Source organism: Corella eumyota, chromosome 1 (genome assembly GCF_963082875.1).
Source record: "Corella eumyota chromosome 1, kaCorEumy4.1, whole genome shotgun sequence".
Lineage (NCBI taxonomy): Eukaryota > Metazoa > Chordata > Ascidiacea > Phlebobranchia > Corellidae > Corella > Corella eumyota.
The window spans coordinates 13,443,504-13,456,269 of NC_137490.1; the positions used below are offsets into that span (position 1 = coordinate 13,443,504).

The following is a 12,766-nucleotide window of genomic DNA, read 5'->3' on the forward strand; positions in this document are numbered from 1 at the left end:
TCTTGAAATGAGGTTGGTCGTGGAAAATTGTTTATTACCTCCACTTTATTTGGTAAAGGCTTGGCTCCTTCGTGGTCAATGCGGTGGCCTAAAAATTCAATACTTGTTTGTCCGAATTGACATTTAGTCGCGTTTATTATTAGACCGTTTTCGTTCAGACGCGTAAACAATTCTTTGAGATGCTGGTAATGTTCGCTTTTTGACTTGCTTGCTACCAAAATATCATCTAAGTACACGAAAACAAAATTAAGATTCCGGCACACACAATCCATCAGTCTTTGAAAAGTTTGTGCTGCATTTTTTAATCCAAAGGGCATTCTTATGTACTCAAATAAGCCAAAAGGAGTAATGACTGCAGTTTTTGGAATATCTTCTGTTGCTACAGATACTTGGTGGTAGCCTCTAACAAGGTCTATTTTTGAAAATATGTTTGCGTTTTCTAAATTCGCAGAAAAATCTTGAATATGTGGTATGGGGTATCTATCGGGCGTGGTAACAGCATTTAGTCGTCTGTAATCTCCACATGGTCTCCAATCACCGTTGGATTTCTTAACCATGTGCAATGGAGATGCCCACGGGCTGGCTGATCTTCTGACAATACCCATGCTTTCCATCTTGTTGAATTCACGCTTGGCTTGTACCAGTTTGTCTGGTGGCAGTCTACGTGCACGGGCGCTAATCGGTCGCCCGTTTGTTATAAGAAAATGTTCCACCTTGTGTTTGGTTTGCTTTTGCTGGAAATTTGGAGTTGTTATCAGTGGAAATTGTGCGAGTAAAGCAGCATATTGGTTTTGATGTAAACCAATTGCGTTTATTCTGGGGGCTGAGACATCTAACAACTCAATCGAACAGTTTGTGTTTAATTTAGCGCTAATTAATGTTTTGTTTTTTATGTCTACCAAAAACGAATTGGCTCGAAGAAAATCTGCCCCGAGCAGTGGTTGAGATACTTCTGCGATTGTGAAAATCCATTTAAATTTACCAAACGGTAAATCCAAATGTAATAGGCGTTGGCCGTACGTCTTAATCTCGCTTCCGTTGGCGGCTCGAAGCTTTTTCTGGTTAGAGCCATTATATCGATCAATTCTTCTTGGTGGGTATACGCTTATTTCAGCTCCAGTATCAACTAAAAAGTTTTGTTTTGAACACTTGTCTTTAACGAAGTATAAATTAAACGTGCCGCCGGCCGCCCTCATCGTTATTGACGACCGGCATATTCGTTTTCCGAAAAACTGCAAGGTGGACAGCACTGCCTGGCTTTATTTCCGAAACGTTGATGATAAAAACATAGATTTTTTTTATTTGGTTGACGTTTATTATACTTCCAATCAGTTTCATGGGATCTATAAACTTTAGAAACTAACCCAGAAAATTGGGGTTTAGCTAAGCATAATTTATCTGCTTTTAAAGCCAATTCTCTCATGTCTGTTGTTTCTTCGGTAGCTAAACCAACTCTCACTTCCTCGGGCAGTAGTTGCAAAAAAATATGTTTAAAGAGAAAACACGATCCGTGATTTCCCATCAATGCCAGCATTTCGTCCATCACAGCAGAAGGTTTTCTATCTCCAAGTTCTGGCATTTCAATTATTCTTTGGGCTCGTTCTTCCTCGGAAAGCTCAAACGTTTTTAAAAGTCGTTCTTTGATAGCAATATATTTTCCTTTTGTTGGTGGATTTTCCATAAAATCGATTACGCGTTTTGCTGTATCCTGGTCTAGTGCTGCGATAACATGGCAGTATTTCGTTTCGTCGATTGTTATATTTCGCAGAGTAAATTGGGCTTCTGCTTGGTTAAACCAAATTTTGGCATGTTGCGACCAAAAGGTTGGCAGTTTAACCGCTACAGCATTTTCTTGCGTCATATTGTTTTAAAATTTTCGTTTTAAAACGTCGGGGTCACCAATTTAGCGTATATAAATTGTAACAATATAATTTATTATTCAGTTAAGCAAAAAACAGTTAAGTAAGTAATGAATTGGTAGTCGGTTTATAAAACACAACATAATACAAAAAAGGCAAAAGATAAGACTGTAGCCCAGACTTCTTATCAGGCAAAATCACGTGTCCCTAAGGGGCCGCTACAAACTCAAAAATGAATTAAAATTAAAATTTTCATTACTAATTACTAATTAATGGGTGTTTGTTTATTCAAATTTAAAGATTGATATTAGGTTTTTAAATTTAGGTCGGTTATATCTTATTATATTTAAAATTTAAAGATAATTAAAAAATTATTCTTGTTTGTTTGTTATATTAAATGCTGGTTTGTAAATTAAAAATCAAAGATATGTAATATTTTTAGTTAATGTTTATGCATATATTTTTATTTATAAAATTTTATGTTAAAAATAATTATATATTTTCGAACCATATTTTATTTATCAAATAAATCTAGTTGTTTTTATTCTTATTTGACCGAATTTTGAAAGACGATAACTTTTGTTCTTTAAAAGTAAAAGTTCTAAATTTTTAGTATGTTTGTTATTATTCCAAAGAATCGCAAACCTCCTATTTACGACATTTAAATGTCACTAATTACTAATTAATATATTTTATTATTAAAATTTAAAGAATAAATTTTCTGAAGTTTTAATATGTTGTTGGTATTATTATTTTGTATGTTGCTATTTAAAATGAAGATTTAATTCTAGTTATTGTTTTTATTCTTTCTAGTCAGAATTTTGAAAGACGATAACTCTTGTTCTTTAAAACTAAAAGTTCTAAATTTTTAGTATGTTTGTTATTATCCCAACAAATCGCAAACCTCCTATTTACGACATTTAATTATCACTAATTACTAATTAATAGGTGTTTGTTTATTAAAATAAATCTTGGTCAATTGTATATTATGATATTACTAACTCAAAAATAAATTAAAATTTTAATTTTTACTACTAATTACTTAATAATAGGTGTTTGTTTATTAAAATTTAAAGGTTGTTATTAATTTTTTAAATTTTTGTCAATTGTATATCATGATATTAGTAACTCAAAAACGAATTTAATTTTTGTTACTAATTACTAATTAATAGGTGTTTGTTTATTTAAATTTAAAGATTGTTATTAGGTTTTTAAATTTTGGTCGGTTTTATCTTATAATATTTATAATTCGAAAATAAATTAAAAAATAATTCTTATTTGTTTTTTATATTTAAATGCTGGTTTGTTCATTAAAAATTAAAGTTCGACATTAAGCATTAAAAATTTGGTATGATGTATTTTATAATATAAGTAATTAAAAAACATATTAGAAAAATAATTTTCGTTTATTTATCATATTTAAATGCTTGTTTATTTAATAAAAATCAATTTTAAGAATTTAAAATTTACTATAATTTATATCCTAATATCACCAACTTAAAACTGGGTTAAATATTAGTTTTTGTTTGTATTATATATATAAATGCTTGTTTGTTTATTAAAAATCAAAGGTTTGTAATATTCTTAGTTAATGTTTATGCATATCTTTTTTTATTTATAAAAATTTATGTTAAAAATAATCAAATATTTTCGAACCATATTTTATTTATCAAATAACGCTAGTTTTTTATTATAACAAGTGCTTACTTAAGCTATGTATACAATTTTGCATCATTGAAAGGTCGTGGCAGTTAGCTCAGTGCGAAAGGCCCACAACTCTCAGTACTTCTGAGGTTTGGTTCTGAGTTCTGAGGTTTGGTTCCCAACTTAGACTCCTCAAAATAATCAACTTACAATTTTTTGTATTTTGCGTACATAGGGCTGGTCCTATGATCACGTGACCTAGCACACTAGAAAAAAGTTTAAAACATTTTTTTTTTTTTAAATCAAATGATAACTATGCCAATAAAACCGCACTGTTCTAACAGCCGTGCTTGCAAAAATTTTTAGCAAACATTAATATTTCCGAGAGTTATGACAAATTTATGACATTGATTTTAAAAATTTTTTAGAACTGTTTGAATATAACTAATGCCCAAAATAAAGAAATTTTTGAAAATAATTAAAAGAACAAAAAAACATTTTTTTATTTTGCGTCCATTGAATTGTTCGCGCGACCTTTTGACCTTATTAAACCCAAAATAAAAATTACCTCAAACTTTTGTTTTACTGAAAATTTTCGCGAAATGTTTTATCTTGAATATTAGTTAGGCCAATGCGCGCTAATAAAATACAAAATTTTAGGTTTTAAGATTTCATAAATTTCTAATAAAAGTTTCATAACTTTTATGAATATTAATATTTTCGAAAAATATTTTGTTAACACAGTAATTGGACCTGTGCGGTTCTAACACAACAATTATTTTTCGATTTAAAATTTTTTATTTTTTTTCAAAAAATTTGTATGCAATATCATTGGCTAAAAATATCACGTGACCTAATTAAACCCAAATTAAAAATTACCTCAAACTTTTGTTTTACTGAAAATTATCGCGAAATGTTTTATCTTGAATGTTAGTTAGGCGCGTCTAATAAAATACAAAATTTTAGGTTTTGAGATTTCATAAATTTTTAATAAAAGTTTCATAACTTTTATGAATATTAATATTTTTGAAAAATATTTTGTAAACACGGTAATTGGACCTGTGCGGTTCTAACACAACAATTATTTTTCGATTTAAAATTTTTTATTTTTTTTTTTTGAATTTGTATGCAATATCATTGGCCAAAAATATCACGTGACCTAATTAAACCCAAAATAAAAATTACCCCAAACTTTTGTTTTACTGAAAATTTTTGGGAAATGGTTTATCTTGAATGTTAGTTAGGCCAATGCGCGTGTAATAAAATACAAAATTTAGGTTTTGAGATTTCATAAATTTTTAATAAAAGTTTCATAACTTTTATAAATATTAATATTTTTGAAAAATATTTTGTAAACACGGTAACTGGACCTGTGCGGTTCTAACACAACAATTATTTTTCGATTTAAAATTTTTTATTTTTTTCAAAAAATTTGTATGCAATATCATTGGCCAAAAATATCACGTGACCTAATGAAAACCAAAATAAAAATTACCTCAAACTTTTGTTTTACTGAAAATTTTCGCGAAATGTTTTATCTAGAATGTTAGTTAGGCCAATGCGCGTCTAATAAAATAGAAAATTTTAGGTTTTGAGATTTCATAAATTTTTAATAAAAATTTCATAACTTTTATGAATAATAATATTTTCGAAAAATATTTTGTGAACACGGTAATTGGACCTGTGCGGTTCTAACACAACAATTATTTTTTGATTTAAAATTTTTTATCTAAAAAAAAAAAAATTTGTATGCAATATCATTGGCCAAAAATATCACGTGACCTAATTAAACCCAAAATAAAAATTATCTCAAACTTTTGTTTTACTGAAAATTTTCGCGAAATGTTTTATCTTGAATGTTGGATAGGCCAATGCGCGTGTAATAAAATACAAAATTTTAGGTTTTGAGATTTCATAAATTTTTAATAAAAGTTTCATAACTTTTATGAATATTAATATTTTTGAAAAATATTTTGTGAACACGGTAATTGGACCTGTGCGGTTCTAACACAACAATTATTTTTCGATTTAAAATTTTTTATTTTTTTTCAAAAAATTTGTATGGAATATCATTGGCCAAAAATATCACGTGACCTAATTAAACCTAAAATAAAAATTATCTCAAACTTTTGTTTTACTGAAAATTTTCGCGAAATGTTTTATCTTGAATGTTAGTTAGGCCAATGCGCGTCTAATAAAATATAAAATATTAGGTTTTTAGATTTCATAAATTTTTAATAAAAGTTTCATAACTTTTATAAATATTAATATTTTTGAAAAATATTTTGTAAACACGGTAATTGGACCTGTGCGGTTCTAACACAACAATTATTTTTCGATTTAAAATTTTTAATTTTTTTTCAAAAAATTTGTATGCAATATCATTGGCCAAAAATATCACGTGACCTAATTAAACCCCAAATAAAAATTACCTCAAACTTTTGTTTTACTGAAAATTTTCGCGAAATGTTTTATTTTGAATGTTAGTTAGGCCAATGCGCGTCTAATAAAATACAAAATTTTAGGTTTTTAGATTTCATAAATTTTTAATAAAAGTTTTATAACTTTTATAAATATTAATATTTTTGAAAAATAATTTGTAAATACGGTAATTGGACCTGTGCGGTTCTAACACAACAATTATTTTTCGATTTAAAATTTTTAATTTGTATGCAATATCATTGGCCAAAAATATCACGTGACCTAATGAAAACCAAAATAAAAATTACCTCAAACTTTTGTTTTACTAAAAAATTTCGCGAAATGTTTTACCTTGAATGTTAGTTAGGCCAATGCGCGTGTAATAAAATACAAAATTTTAGGTTTTGAGATTTCATAAATTTTTAATAAAAGTATCATAACTTTTATGTATATTAATATTTTCGAAAAATATTATGTAAACACGGTAATTGGACCTGTGCGGTTCTAACACAACAATTATTTTTCGATTTAAAATTTTTTATTTTTTTTCAAAAAATTTCTATGCAATCTCATTGACCAAAAATACCACGTGACCTAATTAAACCCAAAATAAAAATTATCTCAAACTTTTTTTCTACTCAAAATTTTTGTAAAATGTTTTATCTTGATTGTTAGTTAGGCCAATGCGCGCCTAATTAAATATAAAATTTCAGATTTTGAGAATTCATAAATTTTTAATAAAAGTTTCATAACTTTTATGAATATTAATATTTTCGAAAAATATTTTGTAAACACGGTAATTGGACCTGTGCGGTTCTAACACAACAATTATTTTTCGATTTAAAATTTTTTTTAATTTTTTTAATTTGTATGCAATATCATTGACCAAAAATATCACGTGACCTAATTAAACCCAAAAGAAAAATTACCTCAAACTTTTGTTTTACTGAAAATTTTTGCAAAATGTTTTATTTTAAATGTTACAATGCGCGTCTAATAAAATACAAAATTTTAGGTTTTGAGATTTCATAAATTTTTAATAAAAGTTTCATAATTTTTATGAATATTAATATTTTCGAAAAATATTGGTTAACACGGTAATTGGACCTGTGCGGTTCTGACACAACAATTATTTTTCGATTTAAAATTTTAATTTTTTTTCAAAAAATTTGTATGCAATATCATCGGCCAAAAATATCACGTGACCTAATTAAAACCAAATTAAAAATTACCTCAAACTTTTGTTTTACTGAAAATTTTCGCGAAATGTTTTATCTTGAATGTTAGTTAGGCCAATGCGCGTCTAATAAAATACAAAATTTTAGGTTTTGAGATTTCATAAATTTTTAATAAAAGTTTCATAATTTTTATGAATATTAATATTTTCGAAAAATATTTTGTAAACACGGTAATTGGACCTGTGCGGTTCTAACACAACAATTATTTTTCGATTTAAAATTTTTTTTTAATTTTTTTAATTTGTATGCAATATCATTGACCAAAAATATCACGTGACCTAATTAAACCCAAAAGAAAAATTACCTCAAACTTTTGTTTTACTGAAAATTTTTGCAAAATGTTTTATCTTAAATGTTACAATGCGCGTCTAATAAAATACAAAAGTTTAGGTTTTGAGATTTCATAAATTTTTAATAAAAGTTTCATAATTTTTATAAATATTAATATTTTCAAAAAATATTTTGTTAACACGGTAATTGGACCTGTGCGGTTCTGACACAACAATTATTTTTCGATTTAAAATTTTAATTTTTTTTCAAAAAATTTGTATGCAATATCATCGGCCAAAAATATCACGTGACCTAATTAAAACCAAATTAAAAATTACCTCAAACTTTTGTTTTACTGAAAATTTTCGCGAAATGTTTTATCTTGAATGTTAGTTAGGCCAATGCGCGAGTAACAAAATACAAAATTTTAGGTTTTGAGATTTCATAAATTTTTAATAAAAGTTTCATAACTTTTATGAATATTAATATTTTTGAAAAATATTTTGTAAACACGGTAATTGGACCTGTGCGGTTCTAACACAACAATTATTTTTCGATTTAAAATTTTTATTTTTTAAAAAAAAATGTGCATGCAATATCATCGGCCAAAAATATCACGTGACCTAATTAAAACCAAATTAAAAATTACCTCAAACTTTTGTTTTACTGAAAATTTTCGCGAAATGTTTTATCTTGAATGTTAGTTATGCCAACGCGCGTCTAATAAAATACAAAATTTTAGGTTTTGAGATTTCATAAATTTTTAATAAAAGTTTCATAACTTTTATGATTATTAATATTTTTGAAAAATATTTTGTAAACACGGTAATTGGACTTGTGCGGTTCGTTCTAACACAACAATTATTTTTCGATTTAAAATTTTTATTTTTTAAAATAAAATGTGTATGCAATATTATTGGCCAAAAATATCACGTGACCTAATTAAAACCAAATTAAAAATTACCTCAAACTTTTGTTTTACTGAAAATTTTCGCGAAATGTTTTATCTTGAATGTTAGTTAGGCCAATGCGCGTGTAATAAAAATTTTAGGCTTTGAGATTTCATAAATTTTTAATAAAAGTTTTATAACTTTTATGAATATTAATATTTTTGAAAAATATTTTGTTAACACGGTAATTAGTCCTGTGCGGTTCTAACACAACAATTATTTTTCGATTTAAAATTTTTTATTTTTAAAAAAAAAATTTGTATGCAATATCATTGGCCAAAAATATCACGTGACCTAATTAAACCCCAAATAAAAATTACCTCAAACTTTTGTTTTACTGAAAATTTTCGCGAAATGTTTTATCTTGAATGTTAGTTATGCCAACGCGCGTCTAATAAAATACAAAATTTTAGGTTTTGAGATTTCATAAATTTTTAATAAAAGTTTCATAACTTTTATAAATATTAATATTTTTGAAAAATATTTTGTAAACACGGTAATTGGACCTGTGCGATTCTAACACAACAATTATTTTTCGATTTAAAATTTTTATTTTTTAAAAAAAAATGTGTATGCAATATCATCGGCCAAAAATATCACGTGACCTAATTAAAACCAAATTAAAAATTACCTCAAACTTTTGTTTTACTGAAAATTTTCGCGAAATGTTTTATCTTGAATGTTAGTTAGGCCAATGCGCGTGTAATAAAATACAAAATTTAAGGTTTTGAGATTTCATAAATTTTTAATAAAAGTTTCATAACTTTTATGAATATTAATATTTTTGAAACATATTTTGTTAACACGATAATTGGACCTGTGCGGTTCTAACACAACAATTATTTTTCGATTTAAAAATTTTTATTTTTTAAAAAAAAATTTGTATGCAATGTCATTGGCCAAAAATATCACGTGACCTAATTAAACCCCAAATAAAAATTACCTCAAACTTTTGTTTTACTGAAAATTTTCGCGAAATGTTTTATCTTGAATGTTAGTTAGGCCAATGCGCGAGTAATAAAATACAAAATTTTAGGTTTTGAGATTTCATAAATTTTTAATAAAAGTTTCATAACTTTTATGAATATTAATATTTTTGAAAAATATTTTGTTAACACGGTAATTGATCCTGTGCGGTTCTGACACAACAATTATTTTTCGATTTAAAATTTTAATTTTTTTTCAAAAAATTTGTATGCATCGGCCAAAAATATCACGTGACCTAATTAAAAGCAAATTAAAAATTACCTTTTCTTCAAAAAATTTTTTTCAAAAAATTTGTATGCATCGGCCAAAAATATCACGTGACCTAATTAAAAGCAAATTAAAAATTACCTCAAACTTTTGTTTTACTGAAAATTTTCGCGAAATGTTTTATCTTGAATGTTAGTTAGGCCAATGCGCGTGTAATTAAATACAAAATTTTAGGTTTTGAGATTTCATAAATTTTTAATAAAAGTTTCATAACTTTTATGAATATTAATATTTTTGAAAAATATTTTGTAAACACGGTAATTGGACCTGTGCGGTTCTAACACAACAATTATTTTTCGATTTAAAATTTTTATTTTTTAAAATAAAATGTGCATGCAATATCATCGGCCAAAAATATCACGTGACCTAATTAAAACCAAATTAAAAATTACCTCAAACTTTTGTTTTACTGAAAATTTTCGCGAAATGTTTTATCTTGAATGTTAGTTATGCCAACGCGCGTCTAATAAAGTACAAAATTTTAGGTTTTGATATTTCATAAATTTTTAATAAAAGTTTCATAACTTTTATGAATATTAATATTTTTGAAAAATATTTTGTAAACACGGTAATTGGACCTATGCGGTTCTAACACAACAATTATTTTTCGATTTAAAATTTTTATTTTAAAAAAAAAATGTGTATGCAATATCATCGGCAAATGTTTTATCTTGAATGTTAGTTAGGCCAACGCGCGTCTAATAAAATATAAAATATTAGGTTTTTAGATTTCATAAATTTTTAATAAAAGTTTCATAACTTTTATAAATATTAATATTTTTGAAAAATATTTTGTAAACACGGTAATTGGACCTGTGCGGTTCTAACACAACAATTATTTTTCGATTTAAAATTTTTAATTTTTTTTCAAAAAATTTGTATGCAATATCATTGGCCAAAAATATCACGTGACCTAATGAAAACCAAAATAAAAATTACCTCAAACTTTTGTTTTACTGAAAATTTTCGCGAAATGTTTTATCTTGAATGTTAGTTAGGCCAATGCGCGTGTAATAAAATACAAAATTTTAGGTTTTGAGATTTCATAAATTTTTAATAAAAGTTTCATAACTTTTATGAATATTAATATTTTTGAAAAATATTTTGTTAACACGGTAATTGGACCTGTGCGGTTCTAACACAACAATTATTTTTCGATTTAAAATTTTTTATTTTTTAAAAAAAAATTTGTATGCAATATCATTGGCCAAAAATATCACGTGACCTAATTAAACCCCAAATAAAAATTACCTCAAACTTTTGTTTTACTGAAAATTTTCGCGAAATGTTTTATTTTGAATGTTAGTTAGGCCAATGCGCGTCTAATAAAATACAAAATTTTAGGTTTTTAGATTTCTTAAATTTTTAATAAAAGTTTCATAACTTTTATAAATATTAATATTTTAAAAAAATATTTTGTAAATACGGTAATTGGACCTGTGCGGTTCTAACACAACAATTATTTTTCGATTTAAAATTTTTAATTTGTATGCAATATCATTGGCCAAAAATATCACGTGACCTAATGAAAACCAAAATAAAAATTACCTCAAACTTTTGTTTTACTAAAAAATTTCGCGAAATGTTTTATCTTGAATGTTAGTTAGGCCAATGCGCGTGTAATAAAATACAAAATTTTAGGTTTTGAGATTTCATAAATTTTTAATAAAAGTTTCATAACTTTCATGAATATTAATATTTCGAAAAATATTTTGTAAACACGGTAATTGGACCTGTGCGGTTCTAACACAACAATTATTTTTCGATTTAAAATTTTTAATTTTTTTTCAAAAAATTTGTATGCAATATCATTGGCCAAAAATATCACGTGACCTAATGAAAACCAAAATAAAAATTACCTCAAACTTTTGTTTTACTGAAAATTTTCGCGAAATGTTTTATCTTGAATGTTAGTTAGGCCAATGCGCGTGTAATAAAATACAAAATTTTAGGTTTTGAGATTTCATAAATTTTTAATAAAAGTTTCATAACTTTTATGAATATTAATATTTTTGAAAAATATTTTGTTAACACGATAATTGGACCTGTGCGGTTCTGACACAACAATTATTTTTCGATTTAAATTTTTTTATTTATTTTCGAAAAATTTGTATGCAATATCATTGGCCAAAAATATCACGTGACCTAATTAAACCCAAAATAAAAATTACCTCAAATTTTTGTTTTATTGAAAATTTTTACGAAATGTTTTATCTTGAATGTTAGTTAGGCCAATGCGCGTCTAATAAAATACAAAATTTTAGGTTTTGAGATTTCATAAATTTTTAATAAAAGTTTCATAATTTTTATGAATATTAATATTTTTGAAAAATATTTTGTTAACACGGTGATTGGACCTGTGCGGTTCTGACACAACAATTATTTTTCGATTTAAAATTTTAATTTTTTTTCAAAAAATTTGTATGCAATATCATCGGCCAAAAATATCACGTGACCTAATTAAAACCAAATTAAAAATTACCTCAAACTTTTGTTATACTGAAAATTTTCGCGAAATGTTTTATCTTGAATGTTAGTTATGCCAACGCGCGTCTAATAAAATACAAAATTTTAGGTTTTGAGATTTCATAAACTTTTAATAAAAGTTTCATAACTTTTATGAATATTAATATTTTTGAAAAATATTTTGTAAACACGGTAATTAGACCTGTGCGGTTCTAACACAACAATTATTTTTCGATTATTTCAAGTTTTCTTAAAAATTTACAAAAATTATCATTAGTTAACCAACTTTGATATATTGTTATTACTACATAAATATTTATTTTTTGGGATGTATTTATTTAGATTCCCATACTAAATCAAATACTTTAAAGCTCTTAAACTTGGTACACTATCGAACACATCAAACAATCGTTTAAATTTCTTAAATTTAAAAATAAATATCTTTTTAATTTTTAATTTTTTTAGTTTTTAAAAAAATGCTTAATTATGTATTTAACTGAATGTTGAAAATTCAGTTAACTTTAAGATAACAAAAAAATAGTTTTTAAAACTTAAATATGTTTTGAATTATTTTTTTTAATTTAACTGTAAAACAATTTTTTAATTTAATCATTTTTTTATTTTAATTTGCTGTTGAACCCTTATTATGGTTCGAAATCTCAGA

The 12,766-nt window shown here is 25.6% G+C and overlaps 1 protein-coding gene across 1 annotated transcript; it reads right to left on the bottom strand.

The window, feature by feature from the left end:
- Positions 1 to 934: 934 nt before the first annotated feature.
- LOC145763370 (uncharacterized) lies at positions 935 to 1,873 on the bottom strand. The gene has a single exon (XM_082574807.1). The coding sequence runs from the start codon at positions 1,859 to 1,861 to the stop codon at positions 1,199 to 1,201; it is 663 nt and encodes a 220-aa protein (XP_082430933.1). The 5' UTR covers positions 1,862 to 1,873; the 3' UTR covers positions 935 to 1,198.
- Between the last annotated feature and the right edge of the window lie 10,893 nt (positions 1,874 to 12,766).

Excerpts from the sequence above, each read along its gene's own strand:
- LOC145763370 (XM_082574807.1), bottom strand. The coding sequence starts at position 1,861 with ATGACGCAAGAAAATGCTGTAGCGGTTAAACTGCCAACCTTTTGGTCG.